Source organism: Trachemys scripta, chromosome 8 (genome assembly GCF_013100865.1).
Source record: "Trachemys scripta elegans isolate TJP31775 chromosome 8, CAS_Tse_1.0, whole genome shotgun sequence".
NCBI classification, from domain to species: domain Eukaryota; kingdom Metazoa; phylum Chordata; order Testudines; family Emydidae; genus Trachemys; species Trachemys scripta.
Window position 1 is genome coordinate 20,161,336 of NC_048305.1, and position 25,391 is coordinate 20,186,726.

Below are 25,391 nucleotides of genomic sequence, written 5' to 3' on the forward strand. Positions count from 1 at the left end.
TTTCGCCTAGGGCGCGAAAATTCCTTGCACTGGCCCTGCTTCTAGGGAGTTTCTAGATCCAGGTACGTGCCCCCAATCCCAGACTGTGCTTCCCTAGCTGTTCCCCTTGAAAGTCTGACTGCAAATCCAGCCTCCCTTCAATTGCTCTGCTTTCACTCTCTTGGTTTATGTGCTCCCATAATTTCTCTAGATCTCCAGGCACTTTGGAATCTGTCAGGGCCAGCAGGACCTAAATTTATAGTTCATACAGGGCAAACAAAAAGCAGACCGTCACTCCCCTTCTTCTGTTTAAACCTTCCAGGCCTCTTTGTCCATCAGAAAGAAGGAAGCAAACAGGAAGGGGATATTGCCCCTCTTTGCAAGTCAGCTTCAGCCAAGGGTCTTGGGAGAGCAGGGTCCCCACGGAGATGCATAGAAGCAGATGGACTTTTTGAGGAGGACAGAGTGCAGGGAGGAGGGGTGAAGGTGGGGGAGTAGATACATGGCTGGAAATCCGCAAGCGCCCTTTCTGCCCAGGGTAATGAAGCTGGCGTGGGTGAGCTCCAGCAGCCTGACGTTGGTTGGATAGCACTCCTGCCTCCATGCCAGACTAGCCCCGTGCGAGGCCGGAGGCTCTCGCAGGGACAGCTGGACCCTGCTGCTCTCCTCCTCCTCGGTGCCCTGGGACATTTCGAAATCTGCAGGAACTACAGCCCGGCCTCCTCCCGGGGTCCCACGCGCGGCCAGCCCGCAGAGCCCCCGGATTGGGGATGGAGGAATGCTCCTGCTCCCCAGACTCCCAAGCCCGCCGCGCTGCTCCCACCCCTACCCGCGCTCGCGCAGCCTTGACGGCCGGGCGTCGCGCGTGGGCGGGCTGCGCACCAAGTGAGTTCTCCCTGCAGCCTGCCCGCTTGGCAGGTGCGCTGCCCAGCCCGGCTTCGCCGATTGGTTTGTCCCGGAGCCAGGTGGGAGGCCGATCCCATGTGCGGGGCTGGCTGCGGGGTTTGAACGCGCAATCTGGCGGGAGAGCCCCAGGCTGCCAAGTGCCAGAGTCCCCGGAGCTCCGCGCCCTGCTTCGTCCAGCGCCTGCAGCCCCTGCGACTCCAAGCCCCACGGAGGAGCCTGACCGAGAGGAGGGGATCTGGAGCCATGGGGAACGCCGAGTCTGTCCCTGCAGGGTCTGCCAGCCGCCTCAGCGTCAGCCGGAGCCTGGGCACCAGCTTCCGTAAGTGTAGCTGCAGGGGGGAGCGCGGGTCTCCTCCCGAGTGCCCCGTGCTGGCTCTGCGGGCACCCCAGCTCCCACTGCGGGCAGCCCCAAGGGCGAGCCGTGCTGGGGTTCGTGCCCTGGCTAGTGAGTGGGGGCCGTGGGCTTTGCAGTGTGGTGTGTGTGTTTGGAGAACGCGTGCATCCACCCTGGGTGTCAAGGTGTCTGCTTTTGCCCAGTCTCTTTTATTAGTGAAATTGAACAAATACCTGTTGCATTTGAACGTGGAAATCTGGGACATATATTTGAAATAAGGGGGGGGGCATAGAAATATAGTTGGCCTACCCTCAGATAGAGTGAAAGGAAAGAACAATTTCAGATCGCTCTTCCCATGTATATTTCTTAGATTTTTTTTTAAATGTTGCAGTGTTTTCCAAAGGATGTTTGTTGATTGACACTCAGAAATCCACCACTGAAAGGCCAGTTAGCGAGACCTGATGCCTGCCTCATTAATTAAAAAATTCCGGACTTTCCTGTTAGGTTTAAGGGGAGGTTTTCAAGGTATAGTAGTAAATATGGAATGGGTAGGAATGCTTCTGATTTTATTTGGATGAATGTTTTATTTTAAAAATTAAATAAGCTATATAGGGAGTTCAAAACACGTTTTAAAAGTGTGGTATCCTAAAGTAGCTAGACTCTAAGGTGTCATACACCAGTCAAACTTTATTTGGGCAGGCAGTGGGGGTCACGTGGCTTGAGTCCCTGATCTATCTTCATGGAGTTGTGTGCATTGTGCTCTGCAGTTATTGCCCAGGAAACTAGAGTTTTGCCAGATCCACCCTCTGAGATTCAAAAGCTCTCTGCCAATCCAAGCTCACTCAGGCTGGTAAAGCATAATCTAAGAAGACGAATCAGTCAACAGTGTCCTTGTCATTGGGTGCCAGACAATCTCTCGATGCTTTTATTATCCTGCCTGCTTCCTTTTTGCATCCCCCTTGTTTCCATGGTTCTGATAAGGCCAATGGAGAGAAATCTGGTTGGCTGGATTTAAAGGATGCGGGTAACTGAGCTCAGCCAACCACTATAAAATACTAGTGCATCATAAAATGAAAAATCCTGTGTGGTAATACAACCCAGTTTTAGGTAATGCAAATTAATACATAATAACTAGTGTTAAGTTTCAACAAGGCAGTACTTGTCTTTTATTAACCCATCCTGGGCCTCAGGCCTTGTGTATGCTCCTAGTGCATTTAGAATAACAGAGTTATATGCGGTGTTGCTGTAGCCATGTTGGTCCCAGGATATTAGAGACACAAGGTGGGTGAGGTAATATCTTTTATTGACCAACTTCTCGCCAACAAAAGTTGGCCCAATAAAAGATATTACCTCACCCACCTTTTGCCCAATGCTAGACTGAGACAAGGTGAATTTTTAAATAATGCCCAGTTACTAACTCCCCTCTCCTGATATTTAATATTAAATAGTCAGTTTTTATGTATTTGATGTTGTTTACTGACTTCCTTAAATAGATTTAGTGAACTTGTTCGTCTTCCCCCTCTCTTTCTCTCAGAAAAAATTATAACCGTTCTTTTGCTATCAGAAATATGACCACAATGTGATGTAAATAAAATGCATGAGCTTCTCCTATGAATGGGCAACATGTGTAATGGCAGTTTCTGATCCTCAATTGTAAGACTCCATGATCTGACCTTCCATGCAGGATTGTGTATGAGGGGGAGAAAAGGGCATTTGGCTCTTGTAATGAGGAATGTGGTATAAACCACTCAAGAGAAAAGCTGTACTGTTCACTTCCCAGATAAAAGGCAGAAATGTTGCGCTGGTCTGCTCTCCCTCCCCACATTAGGCAGCATGCTGCTAGTGCTGAGTGCCAGCTACTGTAACAGAAAAAGGGGCTTGATCACAGAAAAAGGGGCAGCCTGGTCATCTCTGCCCCCTCCCTCAAGAAGTGTGCAGTATAGCAGGAGATTGTCTGGTCAGCCTGAAGCTGCAGTAAGTTGTACTCACTCCATGAGAGAAGCAGTTTGTAGGTTGCGAATGTAACCCCGCTCGCCACCTTCCCCCCACCCCCCAAAGGGGGAGGGAGGTACAAAGAGCATGTGACTTGGATCCCTTTTTCAGACTAGTTATTGCTATCCCAAACTGTGCTGAGCAAGGTTGAGCATATGGGTGTATTTTTATATATATATATCAGAGGACTCACACAGGGTGTTGCTGGCAGTTTGAGGATTAAATGCTAATCAAGTTGCTAACCAGCTAACACTCTGGACAAATGCTGGCTTTGGTGTGTTTTTTTTTTTTTTTTTTCTCCCAGTGGGCTCATGTGTTTTTCTCCTGTGGGCTGCTAGCAGTGTACTTGTTTTGGGCTGATTAGTTACTATTAGGAGCATATGTGTAATTGAAGGTTATTTTATAATTAATGCATAACTGTGCTTCATAATCTCAGTTTTCAGTTAAAAATCCAAGTGTCTAACCCTTCTGGTTGTGAAAATATTATTCAAAATGTTAACTGATGCTGTTGAGTCTTTAGACAGCCTAAAAGAAAAGCTCAGAGAGGTGTGACCTCCCCTATTCATCTTTATGGAGTATTAACTCTGATGCCAAACTCTGATAATTTTAGATGTCAATGTTAACTACTTCATTCCTGATCATTTTAGCAGAAATAGGTTAATGTGCACATTTGTCATTGTTGGATGTGGTAGCAGGTATTGAGATAGGCTCCAGAGGGTTGTAAAAAGTTGGGGAACAAGTATCGGGGGGTAGCCGTGTTAGTCTGTATCTACAAAAACAACAAGTCTTTAAGGTGCCACCAGACTCCTTGTTGTTTTTGGGGAACAAAGAATTCAAATCCCCTTCTCCCCTCAAATGTAAAATCACCTCTGCCTTACCCAGTAAGGGGAGTTGAAAGAAGAAATGAATCCCTTTCCCAAAAAGCCTCAGCTGCATCCTGAGTTTCACTAACCCAGACCAGCCACCACACCTTCCCGAGTGCCAAAAATTCCACTTGTCCCCTACTCCAGTGCTCAAACCACCAATTTTCCTTTTAACAACTTCTGTGGGGCAGTTATGCCTTGTCAGCACAATAATCTGCAACCTGCTGAAAATTTCAAGTCAGGACAGCGTGAAATAAATGGCCTTAACTAGAAAATAAGGAGCATTGTATGGCTCGGACTGGACTTGAGTGGCAGTGAGGATTTGCGGGATCCCCACCACATAATTCCTGAGATGATGCTGCATAACTTAGGTCTATTGTGCTGCATAGGACACGGGGTCTTGTTTACCAAAGCATTCATGCCTGGGTAGCTGTTTAACATCTTCATGCTAGGAGAGGTTGCTGTACTGTATTCCTTTGTAGTAGGTTCTATTTTAGCCTTGTCACACATGACTAGCTCCACATCTTCCTTGCTGTGCTTGGCGTGTTTGCTGTACACACCTCTGGGATGATCCTGGGCTCTCTTTCTGAAGTGTGCACAGTTTGGGGCATGTGCTTTGCCACTGCATGAGTGCATGCTCCCAGGAGTTCCTGGCTTCCAGTCCTGTGCTCTGGGCAATAGATCATGCCAGTCTCAGCTTCAGTTCCTCTTTGTAGTCAGTATGTGTAAATTCTAAGACTGAAGAAGAGAGTTTGTGGATTGTCCACACTCAGAACCAGATCTTATAAACACTCACAGGGGGCCACAGTGCTCGCTACAGTTCCATTGATTTCAATGAGACTAGTTAGTGTTTGCAGGATTGGGTTCTAAACCAGCCTCTGTGTTGTCTCAGACTTGCTTCTGTGATTGTTAATGATCTCTCTCTTTTGTTAAGCATTATATTTTTGGCTGAACTTTACTGTAGTTGGAAATAAGATTTTTGCCTGATTTTTTTTTTTTTATGCTAAACACAGATATACTAAACAAATCCATTTATTGTCCCCTGACACTTGGCTGGCTTTGAAGACTTTTATACTATTTGATTTATGACAACTTTGGCTTTTATTTCAAAGTGAAGTTACAGGTGGTTTTTGTCATATGGTTTCTTTCTATTGGCCTGGCAGCCCCTGGCATCAGCCTGGCCAGCCAGTTGTCAGGGGGATAATATTAGCTGTTGTTTTTATCTCTTTCCATTTAGAAAGCCTTACCTGGTGAAATTGCCTGCTGAGTTTTTCTTTGTTTTGAAATGAAAAATGTCAATGTTTTGAAGGCTTATGGTTTTGACTTTCTCAGCTCTTCTATGTATGGTAATCCTCACTGTAAAGGCTAATCTCCTTCCAGGATATGAGAGAAAATATTTAATTTCTTTTATAATAGCAAGTGTGTTGTTGTTATAGCTGCCAGTCACTCTGAGCTGTAAGCTTAAGTAAAATGGTTTGGGTAAAATGAGAACTGATGGGAACTTGTGGCCAAAACTCAATCTGATCCCAAGCCACTTATGAAACTCGAAACAAGTTTGGGTAGCTTTTGCTGGGCTATTTATTTAATTTTCTTTTGCTCCTCTGAATTTTTTGGTTTCAGACAGAACTGGACATAATGACATCTCTTGGAAAAAGAGAGAGAGAAGCTATTACTGTGGTGTTTCTAGTTTGGTAGAAAGCAGGACATGCTGGGAATCTCCTGAAGGCCCTGAGAGTGTGACATTATAAAATCAGTGAGGTGATGGTGGGCAGGACGACTTTGCTACGTAACGGAATTGAATTGTCACTGGCAATATAGAATGATAAATGACAAAATGCAGACAACGCACACAAGGTACTGTCCCATAAATCTCTCTCATGTAAACACACCCAGGAGCTGGGACTAGAACCCTAGTTCTTCCCTCCAACAACACAGGCTTTTACCACTTACTTCTTGATAGGGTGATACTAGTGGAACCCTTACACTGTCCTTGAGCCTGGCCACTGGTGGGACACATCACACTCATTGTTATGCACTGCACCCAGCTGGTATGTTACAGTAGGCTATGTTCAGAAGAACTCCAGGGGGCTATTTGTGTAAAATGGGGATGGTCCCAGATTCAATCCAGAGGTCCAAAAACTCTCAAAGTCTAGGGAAGTTAGATCTGGATCCAGTCTGTGCAGCTTGGGTTGCTCTCTAGTGTTGTGTTTATTCACAGACCCCGTGTCAGGGCAGGACTGTTCCCTCCCCACCCCACCCAATGCCTTGTCTATTGTTAAGATACTGTTAGCAGTGCAGCATTCTTTCAATAATGTTCTTCAGCAATGAAAGTGCCTGGATGTGTGGTAGAGGCAGCTTGGGGGAAGCTTTCCTGTGGCTTGTCCCCACCTCCACTCCCCACCCACAGAGACAGCTCTTCTGGTGCCCCACCTCCCTCCATCTCCCCTTTACCACTGCCTTAAAGCCCCACGTCATGGCAGTGGGTAAAGCTAGCACTGAAGAGCTGGCACATTTCCTCCCCGTCACAGACTCTTACCAGGTAGAATTTGCAGAAAGGCCTTAGCTGAGCTTTTCTCCAAGTCCTGGCTAAGAGAGGATTACACCTGCAGCACCTCCAGTCACTTCCAAATGGCTTCAGGAGCTGAGGCTCCCAACGCTTCCCATGAATGACTCTTCCACAGTCTCATAGGGTTGCATGGTAGGAAACTTTCCTGTTATGCCTAATTTCTTTAACCTTCATCTTCTCCCATTATTCAGCATTAAAGGCACAACAGCAAACTATCCAGATGTGAAAGAAAGATAGAAAGAATAGTGACAGGACAATTCAGCTCCATCAGGAGTTCTTTAATGACATGAAAATCAAAAAGAAATCCTACAAAAAGTGGAAATGTCGATGGATTGCCAAGGAGATGTGCAAAAGAATAGCGACAAAATCAGAGTGGCTAAGATACACAATGAGTTACAGCTAGCAAGGGACATAAAAGGCAATAAGAAGAGGTTCTATAAATATATGAGAAGCAAAAGAAAGATGAAGGAATATGTAGGCCTTCTACTTAGTGGGCAAGGAGAGCTTATAACTTGATGACATCAAGAAGTCTGAGGTATCAAATGCCTATTTTTCTCCAGTCTTTATTAAAAAGGTTAATGGTGACCAGATATTCAACATAATTAATATTAACAGCAAGGGGAACACAAACCAAAATAGGGAAAGAATCGACTGAAGAATATTTAGATGTATTCAAGTCTGCAAGGCCTCCTGAAAATCACCCTAGGGCAGGGGTTCTCGCAACAAGTTTTTTGGTGGCCTCAGTGCGACCACCAAGTCTTGCTGGTGTCTGCGCTGACAGTTTTTCCTAAAATACTCAATTACCTTTTGGAAAAACAAACAAATATGCACATATACATGTCCAAATCATTGTAAATTATTTATGTACGTTATGTACGTTTTTTTTCAGACTCAGTAATAAAAATAATTTACCGTTGTCTCTATTCTTTACTGGACCTACACAGAATAGAAACACAAATAAGGCGCTTTGCATGTTCTTGTCTTTTTGTTGTTGTTTCTTTTGCTTTTTTGGTTGCACTTTTTTTCTTCTAAGACATGCTAGCTGGTAAGTCTTCTGCTGTGAAAAGTGATATTTGTACGTTTGTTCATATCACTTTTCACAGCAGACTTACTCAGCCCGGGCAAGCCCTGGGACAAATTTAAGTCCTGAATGGGGAGGTGGGCAGGGAGCGGAGCCCAGGGATGATGGCGGGCGTGGTGAGCCTGGAGCCGGAGCCTGGAACCTGAGCCTATCACCGCGTGGATGGAGCCCAAAGCCCCACAGTAGAAGCCTGCCTCCCCTACCCCTGGCAAAGTGTGGGAATTCACCAACTGCCTGCACCTCCAGAGGTTTTTCTCTCTGGAGGAGGACAGGCCCCAACCGCTGCTGGTTGCCCTGGGACAGGGGCAGAGATGAAAGTAGAAATGGGGACTTACCAGTACGGGGCTGGGTTGGGACCGGCTCTAGCCACTGGAAGGGGCGGGGCCTTGGGTGGAAGGGGCAGGGATTGGGCGGGGTCAGAGCCAGCCCTGGCCTGCTCTGCACCAGTAAGTGCCCCCCCCCTGCCCCGGGTAGCAGCAGCTGGGGGCTCCGGCAGTGGTTTAAAGGGCCCAGGGCTCGGCCGCTGCTACCGCCCTGGGCCCTTTAAACCACTGCTGGAGCCCCCAGCTGCCACTGCTACCCCAGGGCTCCGGCAGCAGGGCTCCGGGGGCTATTTAAGGGTTGGGGTGGTAGAAGCAGGGGAGTCCTGGGCCCTTTAAATAGCCCCCGGAGCCCTGGGGTAGCGGTGGTGGGGCTCTGGCGGCTATTTAAAGGGCCCAGGGCAGTAGAGGCAGCAGGAGCCCCGGCCCTTTAAATAGCCCCCGGAGCCCCACTGCCACTACCGTAGGGCTCTGGCGGCAATTTAAAGGGCCTGGGGCTCCAGCCGCTGCCCTTTAAATTGCCGCCTGTGGAAGCCAGGCCGCCCCGGTACGGCGCATCGGCTTACTTTTACCTCTGGACACGGACCACTGCTTTGCGCGCCTCTCCCCCCCCCATCACAGCCCCGATGGCTGTGGCCGCAAGGAAAGGACGCATTTGAGTAACCCTGGGGGGTACTTAAGGGATTAGCTGAAGCAATCTCAGAACCATTAGCAATTATCTTCAAGGTCCCAGAGGACTGGAGAAGGACAAACATTGCTCTTTTTTAAAGAGAGGTACTAAGAGCACCTGGGGAATTATGGACCAGTCAGCCTAACATCAATACCTGAAAAGATACTGTATCAAATTATTAAACAATCAATTTGTAAGCACCCAGAGGATAATACGATTATAAGGAATAGCCAGCATGGATTTGTCAAGAACAAATCATGCCAAAGCAACCTAATTTTCTTCTTTGACAGGGTTACTGGCCTAGTTGATAGGGGAAGCAGTAGACATGATGTATCTTGGTTTTAGTAACAACTTTTGACACAGTCCCATATGACATTCTTATAAGCAAACTAGAGAAATGCAGTCTAGTTGAAATTACTACAAGATGTGCGCACATCTGGTTGAAAGACTGTAGCCAGAGAGTAATTATCAGTGGTTTGCTGGCAGACTGAAATGGTGTATTCAGTGGGGTCCAGCGGGGATCAGTCTTAAGTCTTGTACTAGTCATTTAATGAAAATATTGACTTGGATAATGGAGTGGAGAGTATGGTTATGAAATGTGAGGATGACACCAAGCTGGGAGGGTTGCAAGCACTTCGGAGGACAGGATTGGAATTCAAAACCTTGACAAATTGCAGAATTGGTATGAAATTAACAAGATGAAATTCAATAAAGGCAAGTGCAAAATACTATGCTTAGGAAAGAAAAGTCAAATGCACAACTACAAAATGGGGAATAACTGGTAATACTGCAGAAAAGGATCTGGGTGTTATAATGGATTAATTAATTAATGTCTCAGCTGGAGTACTGTGTTCAATTCTGGGCAGCACACTTTTGGAAAGATGTGGACAAATTGGAGAGAGTCCAGAGAAGAGCAACAAAAATGATAAAAGGTTTAGAAAACCCCATTTATAAGGAAAAGTTAAGAAACAAAACTGGGCATATTAGTCTTGAGAAAAGAAGACTGAGAAGGGACCCAATAACAGTCTTCAAATATGTTAAGGGCTGTTATGAAGAGGACGGTGATCAATTGATCTCCATATCCACTGAGGACAGGACAAGAAGTAATAGGCTTATTTTTCAGCAAGGGATATTCAGGTTAGATATTAGGAGAATCTTTTTAATAAGAGTAGTTAAACTCTGGAATAGGCTTCTCAAGGAGGTTGTGGAATCCCCATGATTGGAGGCTTTTAAGAATAGGTTGGACAAACACTTGTCAAGGATTAGGGTTACCATACTTAACAAATAAAAAAAGAGGATCCTCCACGGGGTCCTGGTCCCGCCCATTTCCCACCCCCAGCCCCGCCCCAACTCTGTCCCTTCCCCGCCCTAACTCCGCCCCCTCCTCCCTCCCACTCCCAGCCACGCGGAAAGGTCTGCCCTAGCGCTACCGGCTTCACGGTGAAGCCGGTAGCGCTCGGGCTTCGGGCAGCCCCCATACCTCCGGACCCTGCGCCGCCAGAGCCCGGGAGGGGAAGTGCCCGGCTGGGGGCGCAGGGTCCGGAGGCAAGGGGCCTGCCCGAAGCCCAAGCGCTACCGGCTTCACAGTTTGCCGGGCAGCCTCCGGACCCTGCGCCCCCAGCTGGGCGCTTCCCCTCCCGGGCTCCAGCTGCGCTGGGGAAGCGCCGGCCGGGGGCGCAGGGTCTGGGGGCTGCCCAGCAAACGGTGAAGGCGGTANGACTCTTCGGCTCTGTTTAAGAGCCGAGCGCTACGGGCTTTGGGCAGCCCCCATACCTCCGGACCCTGCGCTGCCGGAGCCCGGGAGGGGAAGTGCCCGGCCGGCGGCTGGGGTCCGGAGGCAAGGGGGCTGCCTGAAGCCCATAGCGCTCGGGCAGCTCGGCTCTTAAACAGAGACGAAGAGTCAGGGGAGGAGCAGAGCCGCCGTGGGAGGGGAAGTGCCTGGCCGGCATTTTCCCGGACATGTTCGGCTTTTTGGCAATTCCCCCCGGACGGGGGTTTGAGTGCCGAAAAGCCGGACATGTCCGGGAAAAAACGGACGTATGGTAATCCGATCAAGGATGATTTACTTGGTCCTACCTCTGCAGAAGGCTGGACTTTATCATTTCTCAAGGTCCCTCGTGGCCCTACATTTCTATGATTCTAACCTATTCCTCAACCATTCTACAGAATTCCTCTCTCTCTCTCTCTCTGGTGCTGCCTACATCCTTCAGCTTCATTCCCATAACTGTAACTTTGGGGCAATCACCACACTTCTACCTTCCAGAGCTTTTTATTGGAGTGAATGTGGAGGCCTGATTTACAGTGTAGACTTTTTTTTTTCCTAGCCTGCAGGAGTGAACATTCACCACTAGAGAGCAGCCTGCAGTTAGAAATTCAATTCTGCTCACTCCTAACTGTAAAGATACAGGAAGGCCAGAAAAAAGATGCTGTAAACCCAGTGCTTAAGGAAATGAGCATAATCAAACCTAAGGCAAATAACTACCCAGCAGAAAATCCTCTAATATCAAATTGTGCCTTGTATCTGACTGGGATATAGTAAAAAGCAGCAACTAAGGATAGGTCATGGTCTAGCAGTAAAGCTGGATTCTCATCCCTTGTCCATTCACTGTGTGTGTGGGAGGGCTGGATATAGTGAAGGCTAGTGAGGAAAGTTATTATTTCTTGGGGATCAGGGGTTAGGCTTCAAAAGTTGACAGCCTGAGACTGTTTAGCTGTGCAACTAATACAAACAAACCATTTGGTTACCTGTTCCTGGACAGCTCAGACTGATTTTAATTGCTGCATCTTGGCACCTCAGCAGCAGACAGGCTGTTATTTGACTTGTGCCATTGGGCGGAGTAGGAGTGAAGTTCTGGTGCAGGATGCTGACTGACAGGACCAACTCACTTCCGTGGCTGAATGCAGAAGTTCAGAGTGAGAGCTGGGTGCTTGTCTGTTATCTGTGGTGCCATCGTACTCTAATGGGAGTCCCAATGCCTGCTTTAACTTCCTGAGCGGAACTTGCAGGAGGCCTCTGAGTCTTGAAGGGTTAATCTCTACTTCGACAGGAGAAGTCCTCCGAGGGAGAGTACAGGATCAGTTAGATCTCTGACCTTCTGTGTAACCTTGAGGGGTTTATCCTTTTAGTTCCAAATCTTTCCTTCAAAGCAACTGAATTAACCCAGCATCTCACCTGCTTTGCAAGGAGCTGTGGACAAAAATCCTGCTGAATGTCAAGAACGCTTTTGTGTCAGGACATTTCTGAATTACTTCATATTCTGAGTCAAATTCTGTTTGTCTTATGCAGTGGAAGTTTTGCGTGAGTAAGAGGGGCTGGATGTTCCTGCATTGAACCCCTTATGAGCTCTGGACAGGAGGAGCGAGGCTGCTTCTGTTTCACACATGTCCTTTAAATCAGTTTCTCCTTTCTGAGAACCTATGGCTCCTGTAGCCATCTTTGCCCAGCTGACCCTTGCGTTTTGACTGAACTGTGCAGCCTCTTTCTGATGCTGCCCTTAAATCCCTGGGTGATCCTCTCCGCGTCCGCAAACCCTGATATGTGTCTATCCAATCTTTCCCCAGTCCCCTACCCCAACTTTGTCTCTTTTCCCCCTTCCCTTTACTAACCCTACAAACCCCTAATAAATCCTCTTTTCCCAGTGTCTGTGTGGGGTCCTTACATTGTGTGTGTCTGTCGTTGGGATGCACATGCTGCCACTGAAGAGCTGCAGAGTGAACACCTTCTTAAATGGCATCTGCTGGCTTGTCCTGCCTCTGATGTGACTGGTTTCTGAGCACCCAGAGCAGCCCCCGTTTGCGTGTGTGAATACTGCTTGGAAGCCAGTCCCCTACCCTGTCATTGGATGCTTGAGCAACTTTGGATCAGCCAAGCACCCAGCTTTGTGCCCGGCTCTCGCTTGGACCCAGTGACTATTTGTGAATGTCCAAGCTTCTGAAAATTCAGACGCAAGTGACTTAGTCACACAGCAAGTCAGGGGCGAGCCAGGGCTAGCTCTTGAGGAGTTCCTGGCTCAGTCCCATGCACATTCCACTAGACCAGGCTGCCTCTCAGTAGGTGTAAAATGATTTGAAAGGCACTCCACAGTGTGTGCTAAATGGTGCTGAAGTGATCTTGCAGCCCCAAGAATACCAACTCCAGACACTGGGCTGAGCTATGGGACACCAAAGGTACTGAAGAAGGCGACCTGCATGCTGACTCTGCTCTGACACTGACTGGCCTGCTTCCTGCAGTTCCATCTCGAGCCTCTGGATGGGGACATGAGCAGACTGGCAAGTGCATGCCTGTTAGATCTCAGGTCTGTCACTGAAAGCTGGGTAACTTTGAATGGTCTCAAACTGAATTCCACTGGGTGTTTGCTTCTCTGAACAGTTTGGGACACTGTGCTTTTTCCAAGCTAGCCTGCAGAAAAGTCATGGAAAGTATCATAACAGGAGCCTCTTCCTTCTATCCTTTGTAGAAGATGTGGTGTGCTTTGCCCCCAGACCATGTAGACAGTGACTGACCCAGTGGGAGCTATGTCTTGGCCCAGCCCCGTTTATTCTGGGTAGCAAAGGAGTGGGACAAAAGATATTTCTGTATGATTCTTATTTGTTAACCTTTCATTCACTCGCTATTACTGCTCTGCAAGGGCTCGGCTTGAGCCGGAAGGTAATGCTAGTTGTTGGGTCACTTAAATCAAGTTACCATACTTACTAGGCTGCTGAAAATGCTGGCTGGCAAAAACACTGGGGACTGTGGAATATTTGCTCTTGCTGGCGCTGTCTTCCTCAGGGCCAGCGCAACCCATTAGGCGACCTAGGCAGTCGCCTAGGGCGCTAACATTTGGGGGGCGGCGACCATGGCGGCCGGATCTTCGGCCGCCCCAGTCGTTGTTGGTATTTCGGGGGTGGGACTTTCCGCCACCTCTGTTGGGGGCGGCATTTCGGGGGCGGGACCTTCCGCCGCGTAGGGTGGCAAAAAAGCTGGCGGCACTCCTGGTCTTCCTTTCAGCACAGGAAATGAGGGATGGAGCCAGACTTGGGAAGCCATCAAGCCTGCAGCCAAAGGGGACACCTGATCAATGGAGGGAGGGGCAATCCTGTACTGACAGGCCTGTGTAAACTGTCGCTTCCTGGAGTGCAGCGATCAGTGCCCTACTAGCTCTTTCTGGGAAGAAAGTGATGAGGGAGATGGGAGTAGCTATTGGAACCTAAAGTCACTTTGGCAGTGGATAGGAAACCCACCAGCGGCCATTTTGGGTGCCATTGCTGTATGCTGTGGTTGCTGGGAATACTGCCACACAGAATTCAGATCCTGCTGCTCCGAAAGCACTGGTGGCTGGGGTCTCTGTTAACGGAGTCCTGTCCCCACTGTCAAAGTGCCTAACCTCTGTGGAGTCCTATGAAGGCCTGGGCTCTAACCAGTGTTGAGCTTTGTTTTTCTTATTGCCATGAGAGTCCCCACCAAGTTCCTCAAAAGCCATCTCTTGTCCTGCCCCCAGGAACAGTCGGTCTGCTATGAGCACAGGGGCAGGTCTCAGACCTGAGCCTCCTTCCTGTCACTGTAACCCACTGACCTCCCAGCCTGGGGGTGCTTATTGCCCTGTGGCTCCACCAAACCTTGTGTTGGGGCCTCTCACAGTGTGGCTGTCACTTAAAACAACAATGAGCAAGAGGGTGACACATTCCTCTGGCTTGTTCTTGGGTGGGTGGCACAATTTGACTCCTGAGAGCCTGGCTAACCCCTGCCCAACCAAGACTGACAGCTGCTTGGAGTTCATCTAGCTGTGAGGATGTGTTGGACTGTCCTACCATGGAAGTGTGTCGGGAGAATGCCGAGGAGCCTAGTGGGGTGGGCAGTTAGAGATGAAGCCCCTCTAATGTTTCTGGAGTCACATGGCTGGGAGGGTTGCCTTGGGCCCAGCTCTCATTTGCAGAGTTGGAATTCCATCAAATGTTTCCTTCTAGGCAGAATCGCTTTCTCCCCTCTAGCCAGTTCTTGGGAGAATAAATCCATGAATGAACTAGCAGTGATTGTGAAGTCTCCTTCAGGGCCCTGGTGCTGTGGAAACAGGAGGATCACACTACCAAAAGGTTAATGTTCCACTTAACTCTGTCCTGCGCAGCCCAACTCGAAGGTGGAAACGGATTCTGGGTCTTAGGTGGCACCAAACCCCAGCAAAACAGCTGGCTGGGTTTTGCATTTAGAATGGGATTCTGCCTGTGAAGCGGAACCTTGGCTGTTAGTTTGGCTGATTTTTGCTGCCCTATCACTTTGAATCTCTTTGCTCCCCAGAGAGAGGGGACAACAGGCTCAAATTCTGCCCTGTCCTTACCTAGGTGGTTTCTCCAGATGGTGGCTGGTGCAATAATAACTGGCAGTTTCATGGTGTTTAAAAATAATTTTGGCTGGTAACCTGCAACTCCTGATACATTCAGCCAGGGATGCTGAGTGGGGTTATTCACCCATGTTGTGTCCTTAATGCCGTATGTCTTGTTCCAAGCCAGTCAACCCCGATGCCAAAACGTTCTGTACAACAATCAGTTCCCCCACATTGTGCATGTCATGCTTTGTTGGTCTTGTGTGGATTAACACCAGCTCAGTTTGGAGCTAACCTGCCCACATTAGGCTCCAGGGGACAATGTCAATCGAGATAAAAATAGATCAGCTCTATTCATGTAAAGCATGAATAACCCAATCATGCTTTGAGCCCAATCACTCATTTTATGGTGTATATATACTATTTGTTTCTTAAAAGGCTCCTTCATGCATGGAAGTACAATAGATCAGTCTATAAACTTCCATTCTACTTAAAGTATTGGGGGACTATATTTTAAATGGTAACACTGGGCACATTTTTAGAGCTGATTGAACCGCATGTTTGAAGAATATTGGGTGGAGAGGAATACTGCATGCATTTAATGAGGTGAATTGCCTATGTTTTGTATCCTTTCCAAATAGATGGGGACAACAGGTTTTTAAGTGTGTATGGACTAAGTTTTCTGAACCCCCTAGATTCTCCAGCTGCATTGTTTCCATATGGGACCTGCTGCATATGCTTTGGAATATCCCATGCTAAAGAGTTACTCATAGCTGTGTAGTCAGTACCACTACTTTGTCATTCCCTGACAGTGAGCCTCGGGATACTCTTGGACAAACACTGTCCACCCTGTGAGCTGACAGACTTTGTAATGGCTCTGCCGACGGCTGGGCATTGGGCTTGTGAGACAAAACACATAATATGCTAACAGTTCCTACCATCGCTAGTTCCAGCTTTTCCTCCAGAGGCCTCCCCATTACCAACGTGTCTCATCCCTGGAGAGGCCACCTCTGTGGGTGTGAGAGCAGCTTGGTTTGATGCTGCCAACAAGAGGGCTTAGTGTGGTGGCTTCTCGGATGTGGACTTGGGGCCTAGTCCAATTCCTAGTCACCCAGTTAACCCATTTTATGTAGGCGAGATGACAACAAATTCCACTCACTGATGACATGGGCTGGGATTGAAGTGGTCACTTAAGAGTGAAAGGGTGTTTCCTATTACTGACCCTGAGCCAGCTGGTCCCCAAATATTTCTAAACAAAAGATATTTTCAAACTCTTAAAAGTGGGGGTGGGAGTGGGGGGGGGGGGGGGGAATGGGGTGGTGCTTTACAGTGAAACAGTGCTGAAATTCATCCCCCCCCCCATTGTCTCTATTTCTGGGTCTCTGATCAAATTGAAGCTTGATGCTAAATATGTACAACAGTTCAGCAAGGAAAAGCAAGACAAAGAGGCTATTTAAAGTTGCCGTCTTTTCCAGGGCTTGGCTCAGAGGCTCTGCTGCTGTTATGCCATTGTGTCTCTGGAAAACACATACGAGAGGCTAATGAAGTGTAATGTGCACTTGAAAGTACAAATTTAGGACTCATGCAAAGGTCAAATGTGATGTGAATCCAGCAATTGGGTTTGTGTAAATCCTAGAACGTAAGTAGGATTACTATAAATAATTAGACAAGAGGGGAATGTTATATGCAGTTATAATGCCCAGACAGTTGGTTCCAGGGCACTGTATGTGAATCTGAAAATTGGGAGACCTAGGTTCTGTTCTTGACTCTGCCACTGACCTGCTGTCTGAACTTGGGTAAGTTCCTTAAGGTCTCGGTGCCTCAGTTTCCCCCATTCATAAAACTTGGCTATTCATTCAACGGGGGACTCTGTCCTGGGAAGCAGTGACTCTGAAAAAGATTTGGGGGTCATGGCGGATAATCAGCTGAACATGAGCTCCCGGTGTGATGCTGTGGCCAAAAGAGCTAATGCAATTCTGGGATGTATGCACGGGGGAATCTTGAGTACAACTAGAGAGGTTATTTTACCTTTGTATTTGGCGCTGATGCAACCGCTGCTGGAATACTGTGTCCAGTTCAGGTGCCCACAATTCAAGAAGGATGTTGATCAATTGTAGAGGGCTCAGAGAAGAGCCATGAGAATCATTAAAGGATTAGAAAACTTGCCTTATAGTGACAGACTCGAGAACCTCAATCTATTTAATTTAACAAAGAAAAGATTAAAGGTGATTTGATTAGTCTATAAGTACTTACATGGGGAAACAAAAATTTCATAGTAGGCTCTTCAGTCTAGCAGAGAAAGGTATAACTTGATCCAATGTCTGGAAGTTGAAGCTAGACAAATTCAGACTGGAAATAAGATGTACATTTTTAATGGTGACCGTAAATAACCACTGGAACAATTTACCAGGGGGTGGGGAGAATTTTCCATCATGGACAATTTTAAAATCAAGATTGGATGTTTTTCTAAAAGACATATGCTCTGGGAATTATTTGGGGGAAGTTAAATGGCCTGTTACGCAGGAGGTCAGACTAGATGATCACAGTGGTCCCTTATGCTTAACTAGCTATGTAAAGTGCTTTGAGATTGTGTTTATAGAATGCTTTTATTCCTCAAAGTGTATGGATGTATCTCTATTTAATCTATCACATTCAAACAGGCCAAAATATAGCAAAGACACATGTGACCGTTTAGGGAATAGGTCTAAGTACAACGTATGAGTTCTGACAGATTTTATGAATTCTGTGTATAACTCTAACCCTCAGTGTGTATTCAAATCAGCCACATGCTGATAGGGATCATGTCTCACATAGGACTGGCTAGAAAACGAGAATTCTGTTCTGTGAAAATTTGAGATTTTTGTTGTTTTTCATTCTATGTGGAACGAAAACAAGCCCTTTCAAAAAAAAAAATTGTGAAAAAGAGGGGCAATAGAGACCCTCCCACTCCAGCCAGTAGCCTGGTGGCCAGGTCTCTCCACTGGGATGTGGGAGACATCTGCCAGATGTGGAGCAGGGACTTGAACCACGTCTGTCACATTTCCGATCAGAGTCCTAAGTGTCCGTCTCTCTCCCTCTGACCAGAAATGCCATCCTGAACCTTAGAAATCTTCCTGACAAAATGTTATTGAAATGGACACCTTTCTGTGAATGACGAAGTGGCATTTTCTGACCAAGTTTCATGGAAAAATTCCTGACTAACCCTAATCATACACATTACATGCCTGGTTTGGAAGAAGCTAGAGAACAATCAAAGTAGTCGTTAACATGGAATGTCTTTTGCCCTGGCAATACCATGGATATGCTAAAGAGATTGGCCAAGCTGAAGGAATTGGTTATTCCAGGTTGTCTTCAGGGAAGGTGGTTGGAGCAGTGGAAATTCAGCACCAGCAGAAAAGGAGAAGTCAGAAAGAGGTGTTAGAAGCTGCTGTTAAAAAGAGACACGCTCTCTGAGGTAAGGGGGAACTGCTGGATTGCTGGACTTGAACAGGCAAGAGAGAGATTGTCTCTGCCTGCCCCACAACAATCTGAAGGCTTGCAGGAGAAGAGGAGTGTCCAGGGATCCTGAAAGGATTGACCAAAACCCAAAGGCTTCTTGGAGCAGTGAGGACAGCGGGAGAGATTTGCATGCAGATTTTGTTGGTTTTGCATAGATCTGTAAGTCTCTAGGAATTAAATATGTGTTTAAGAAGTTACTTTGCAAAGCCTCAGAGTGCCTTGCTTTTAACTGTCACATGTCCCCAAAGGACCAAAGAGTAAATTAGAGAGAGTACCCATGAGGGTGGAGGTCTGTGAAGGGATGTGCTAAAGCTATTGGGAGATGTGGAGGGTGGTGGGTATTCAGCGCTGGTCTTGGACTAGGTCACCTGGACTGTGGGGGCCCACTTCTATGAAGGATCATCAGCCAGGAATTGTGCCCCCTTGGAGGCCAGACAGAGCCAGACCTTGGATACTGCTCACTCAAAAGGCTTAGAGTGCAGGATCCAGAGTTGGCTTGGCTTGGGATCCAAATACAGCAGTCTGGGGAGTATCCAAGTCTGTGACAACACAATGCAACACTCCCCTCCCATCTCATTTTCAGCTTTATAGTAAAGGACGTTTCAGGATCGCCCCACAACTGCCCTCACATCTCCAAAAAAATTGCTAAGGAAGTGGGCGGGCGGGGGGAGAGGGGCTTCATGTGTCTAACATGCAAGTGTCGGGGCTGAGTGGTTTTATCTTCATAACATTCACTACACGCTTCTACACAAGTAACCAATCCGCACCTTATGTTTGTGTCTTCCTCCTGCCCTTGGTGAAGTAGATGAAGACACGTGTTGCATCTGCTGCCCATGCTGGCATATTTCCTCTGATCAGAGGCACTTGACACTGTACGGCTGCAGGGAGCTCTTCAGTAGCGTGGCAAATCCATGACTCTGATCCTTCTGCACTGTGGAGCAATGCACCCTTGCTACACCCCTGGGAACTAGCCTCAGTGCGTGGGATCTCTTTGCTGATGTTTTTACTGCTGTGTAACCACGGTCGGCTCCAGGCACCAGCGAAGGAAGCAGGTGCCTGGGGCGGCCAATAGAAAGGGGCGGCACTCCGTCCGTCATTGGGGCGGCACATTCTAGACTTTAGCGGCATTTCAGCGGCGGATCCTTCACTCAGTCTCTTCCACTTCGGCAGCAGCTCAATTGAGTTTTCCTTTTTTTTTTTTTTTTTTTTTTTTTCCCTTCTTCGCTGCTTGGGGTGGCAAAAAAGCTGAAGCCGGCCCTGGGTGTAACTCTCTCCTTGCTGTACAACCCAGAATATCCATTGTTGTATTAAAGGCTGTTCTCTCTAGGTGTTCTTAAAGTAGGATGTACCAGCATGAGGCTGGTGTGAAGTCTTCATCATAACAATGGATGTACATAGCAACCTTTCTGACAAAAATCTCAAAGCACTTTACAAAGGTGGGTTATATTATCTCCATTCTACAATGGGGGCACTGTAGCATGGGGGTGGGGGACCTGAAGTGCCTTATCCCAAGGTAGTACATGGAATCTGTGACAAGGTAGGGTCCAGCTCTGTGTCATGCTCTAATTGGTAGCATTGGAACAGAATGCAGGAATCCTGACCCAGGTCTCTCCTGAAACCTCTGATGTCTGGAAATTTAAAAGTATCAGATACATTGAAAGCTGTATCTGAAATCAGCTGGGGATTTGGTGGATTTGGGCCCCTTGAGCGTCGCCAATATCGCCGACTCCAAATGTTCAAAATCACGAGACAGGCTCACCAAAAATCATGAGATTGAGATTCTGTAAAAATAATAGATTTGGAGTTCTTTTTATTTGCCTTCTGCTTTTTGAGCCTTTAGGGTGCACTGGGGTCACATTTTGAAGCTTTCTTCACAGCCACGAAGGCTAGACACTTACTTACTTTTTCTCTTTTAAGAACAAAGACTGAAATCATCACACATCCACTTGACTCCAGGAACTGGGGCTTTAAGGAAAACAATAATTATCATGAGACTCATGACAAAATCATGAGTTGGCCACACTGCATCTCTTATGCAGGAATTTGTCTAGGGGGAATTTTGTCATGTCTAAGAATTGGACATTTCTTTTTCCTCTTGCTGGGTCAATTTGTTTGTCTGCACCCTGTCGGCATGTGAATTTGACTCCAAACAATCCACATGTTTCTCTCTCCTTTCTCCTGTGCGAGTCATGTGTGCGCAGTTGTAAACTGCGAAGCCCTCTGCTGAGAACTTCCATCTTCCAGCTCTCGGACACTAAAATTCAGGGGTGGCTCTTGAGAGAACTGATCGATCTGAATGTAGCAGCTCCTAGGGAGATAGTGGGAGTCTCAGGTAGCAGAAGCTCAGATATTTATTACAAATACAAATAAAGTAATACAGGACCATGGAAGTGAGAGATGAGACTTGTCCTATTGTCCCCATTCTCCCTTTGATTTAGGGTAGGACAGAGGACCAGTAGGTAGTCAACTGCGGCTATGCACCTCTCCCTCCTTCCATCCCCCCAGCCTATTCCATAGTGCCTTGCAAGGTGGAGCCAAAAGCCAAGGGAGGCTGCAGTTGCAAAAATATTTCCTTCCTCAAGTCTCCAGAATGGAAATATTAAATCTGCCTCTTTCTAGGGCAGGGGTGGGCAAACTTTTTGGCGCAAGGGCCACGTCTGGGTATGGAAATTGTATGACGGGCCATGAATGCTCACAAGATTGGGGATTGTGGTGTGGGAGGAGGTGAGGGCTCTGGCTGGGGGTGTGGGCTGTGGGGTAGGGCCAGAAATGAGTTCAGGGTGCGGGAGGGGGCTCCAGGCTGGGGCGGAGGGGGGGAGAGGTCTACGACTGGGGGTGCTGGCTCTGGGGTGGGGCTGGGTATGAGGGGTTGGGGGTGCAGGAGGGTGTTCCGGGCGGGGACCGAGGGGTTTGGAGAGTGGGAAGGGGATCAGGGCTGGGGCAGGGGGTTGGCGCATGGGAGAGGGTCGGGGTGCAGGCTCCGGGCGGCGCTTAACTCAAGCAGCTCTTGGAAGCAGTGGCATGTCCCCCTCCGGCTCCTACACAGAGGCGCGACCAGGCGGTTCTGCGCGCTGTCTCTTCTGCAGGTGCAGTCCCTGCAGCTCCCATTGGCCTGGGTTCCCAGCCAATGGGAGCTGCAGGGCTGGCGCTTGGGGCAGGGGCAGTGCACGGAGCCCCCTGGCTGCCCCTCTGTGTAGGAGCCGGAGTGGGGATATGCTGCTCTTTCCGGGAGCCGCACAGAGCCATGGCACATGCAGAGTGTGGCAAGCCCCCGACCCTGCTCCCTAGCTGGAGCACAAGCCCCGCTCCCCTCCCCGGCGGCAGCTCGAGGACCAGATGCGGCCTCCGGGCCGTAGTTTGCCCACCTTCTGTTCTAAGAGAAAATGAACTGAGCAATGTGAATTGGTGGAGCTGATTGCCTGGAATCTGCAAGCCAAATCTTGGTAGTGTTTAGTAGACCAATTGCATTTAACAGAAGTTTCATTAGTAAGACAATAGCAACAATCAAAGCATTTCCTGCCCTGGGCTGTGACCTTGGGGCTGACTTCTTGCTTAGCCTCCTGAGAATGATTTGTGTTGTGTTACAGATGCTACTGGCCTTGTCAATTCTCTGGATTCACTTATCCCTCTTTTGGTGGCATATTGGATGCACCCCACCCCAGACTGGTTCCAGATGAAATGGGCCTTTAATTTAGACACTGACTCTTTCTGCATAGCATTTAGATCATCTTCTATGAAGAAACCTAGGTGTTACAGATAGAACAGCAAAATGGTGCTTTAAGATGCCTTATGTATGCTCTAATAAATTTGTTAGTCTCTAAGGTGCCACAAGTACTCCTGTTCTTCTTTTTGCGGATACAGACTAACACGGCTGTTACTCTGAAACTTATGTAGGGCTTGATTCTTCTTACACTTGATTGGTATAACGAGGGAATAATTCCACTGAAATTGACCTTCATACTGGGGTTAGGGTTGCCAGCTTTCTAATCCCACAAAATTTAACACAGATGCCCCGTCCTTTCCCCGAGACCCCACCCTCTGCTTGCTCTCCCCACTTTCACTGGGCTGGGGCAGGGGGTTGGGGTGTGGGAGGGGGTGTGGGCTCTGGGAGGGAGGTATCTCAAGTAGCTCCCGGAAGCGGCCGGCATGTCCAGCTCCTAGGTGGAAGGGCCAGGGGGCTCTGCGTGCTGTCAGCGCCTGCAGGTGCTGGCCCTGCAGCTGCCAATGGCTGTGGTTCCCAGTCAATGGGAGCTGTGGAGCCAGCGCTTGGGCCGGGGGCAGTGTGTGGAGAACATGCTGGCTGCTTCCAAGAGCTGCGTGGAGCCAGGGCAGGCAGGGAGCCTGCCTTAGCACCTCTGACCGAACTCTGACCGGAGCCATCAGGGTCCCTTTTAGCCTGGGCATTCCGGTAGAAAACCGGATGCCTGGCAACCCTAACTGGTGTAAATACTGCACAAGAGAGAGGAGAATCTGGCCCTCCGATCTAGTCAAGGGCTGGGCGCAGAGCTGCCAGCATTCCCTAAAGCCAGTGGAGGTGGCATCTGTGAAAGGAATGAGAGGTTGGGAACAGCTCCTCTGATAGAGAAACCTATGCAAACTGGCATCTCTAGACTTCTCAGGTGGGGTAGGGTGTGTGAGCCTCTTTAAGGACTTGAAGTGGCGTGTACTTGCAGATAGTGCGTGTTGAGTGGAAATCACTCCTGGGAAGAGGCTGGTAGTAGTTCTCTGCTCCACCTGCTCTTTGCGCTGCAGAGTTTTTCAGGACCCTGTTGCTCCCCTCTATTGTTGTCTTGCTACAGATATCCCCTTTCAAATGCAGAAGTGTCAGACAGAAGGTAAGATGGCGCAGACTGTGTTGGGGGCAGAGGGGAGAGAGGAGAAAATAGGGCAGGAAGATGGGGGAAGCAGGGATATAATTTAGGAGACAAGGAGGAGTGGTCTTATAAAAATGCGTCACTATCTTGATATTTTTGGGACTAACCTTTTCTTTTAATGACGGTAAAAAAACTGAAATGGCCCAGACTTGGTCACTCTGTGTAAATTATTGGCCTCTGCATAGATGCAGCTGTTAAAGATGGATTAGCTGTCTTTGCTAACACTCTGTCTCCCCCCTCCCCATTACAATTTTACTGTGTGTGTAAATATAGACTCAACGTTGAGAAAGTTTGGGAGAAACTGGTTCCAAAAACTCCCGCTCCCCACCTCTTCTCTCTGAGTGACCCCGTAGCATTCCTCTCGGGTCCCAGCGTCTCTGAGGGAGGGGGTTGCTTAGGCCCTGAGCCAACTTGTCGCTGAATGCCTGTGTCTTAATGATCATCAAATCCAGCCATGGGAAAATCAAATCAACTCTGAAAAATCCCAGACTGAGCTATGAGCTGGCCAAGGATCCGAGGGGGAGAGGGAAAAATCCCCTTGGGTTGCATCTTCAGGGAAAGTACATTCTCAGGCCTAAAAATATGCAGCTAGACATGGTATTTTGGCTGTCTTTTGCCTGGGTCCCAAGAGGGGGCTCGCAGCAGCAGCAAGACACATTCAAATAACCAGTTACTGTCTCTCCCTCCTCCCCCATCTTTATGCAGAGTCTACATGCTAAATCCTGCATCTGCCTGAGATAAAGGGGCTCTCCCTGTTACCTCCCACAGGCCACTGCCATGACTTCCGGGACATTTTTCAGATAAATGAACAAATGTTCCTTGTCCCGTGACTGGCTTAGATAAGGCTGAGACTCCAGACGCTGCACAATAACAGGCCTTTGTTGTTCTATAAAATAACTCATAATCTTTATTATGCGGGGGGGGGGGGGAATTCAGTTAAGGTGCCAGAGCTGTAACTGGTGCCAGTGGAGACGCGGAGTGACCTTTGGCTCCCTCTCCACCCCTCCCCCCCACTTTCACAAATCCCTTAGAGCTCTTCTTAGGAGCATAGGAACTGCCAGACTGGATCAGAGCCCTGGTCCATCTAATCCAGTAGTATCTAGTGGCACCATCAGATGCTTCAGAGGAAGGTGCAGGAAACCCTGCAGTAGAGACATATGAGGTAATCTGCCACCCCGTCCCCTGAAGATCACTGTCTAATCCCCAATACCGGGCAATTGGGCTAACTCCTGAACCATGATATCTTGTATCTCTTGATACAATTTAGTTACCCAGTAATCATAGTTAATGCTATTTCTGTTAACCATATAAATGTCTAATCCATTCTCTTTGAATCTTGAAAATGTCTTGGCCTCAGTGACCTCCTGTGGCAATGAGTTCCACTGTCTAATTACACATTCTATTGAAAAAATATTTCCTAGTATCACTTCTGAATTTGTCACCTTTCAGTTTGACTGTCTTGTGCTATGAGATAGCAAGCAACTGTTCTCCCTATTGACTTTCCCCTCTACTGTGTTGTTATAGAGGGGGAGCTGGTTTTGTTGCGCTATAAACGGTTGAAAATTGCCATTTCCTGTCTCCCGCGTACATTGCTCAGGAAAACTTTGGTAGCCTGCCAAGATAACTGAATATGAACATTTTAGTTTAGGGTTAGGCTCACACTGTTGCCGCCACAAACACTGTACTGGGAAGGCCTGGAGCTGCCAGAGCAGCTGTAACAGTGGGTGGGGGGTTTTGAGGAACCAGCTGGGTTTCCCTGGTCATCTTCCAGACCTAGCCCATGGCTCTAGTGGCCCATCCCCATCCTTTGGGGACATCACAAGGGTCAGAGATCCGATTCCTGAAACTGGGGGGAGAGAGTTCTCAGCCTCCTTCCCACCTGCACTACCAATACCTGGCTTCTGCAGCTCATCCTCCCCTCTGGGATAACAGCTTTCTCCTGCTACCAGCTAACATAGTTAGTTCATATCTCAAGTAGTAGAAGTCTGTGCTGAAGGTTTAGGATTCGA

At 48.1% G+C, this 25,391-nt stretch overlaps 1 protein-coding gene across 1 annotated transcript in view; it reads left to right on the forward strand.

Moving 5' to 3' along the window:
• The first annotated feature begins 969 nt into the window (after positions 1-969).
• Positions 970-25,391, forward strand: part of NEURL1B (neuralized E3 ubiquitin protein ligase 1B) — a 232,194-nt gene continuing 207,772 nt past the window's right edge. The window contains exon 1 of the mRNA XM_034778457.1: positions 970-1,204. Coding sequence (XP_034634348.1) covers positions 1,129-1,204 — 76 coding nt within the window. The 5' untranslated portion in view covers positions 970-1,128. The remainder of the gene's footprint in view (positions 1,205-25,391) is intronic.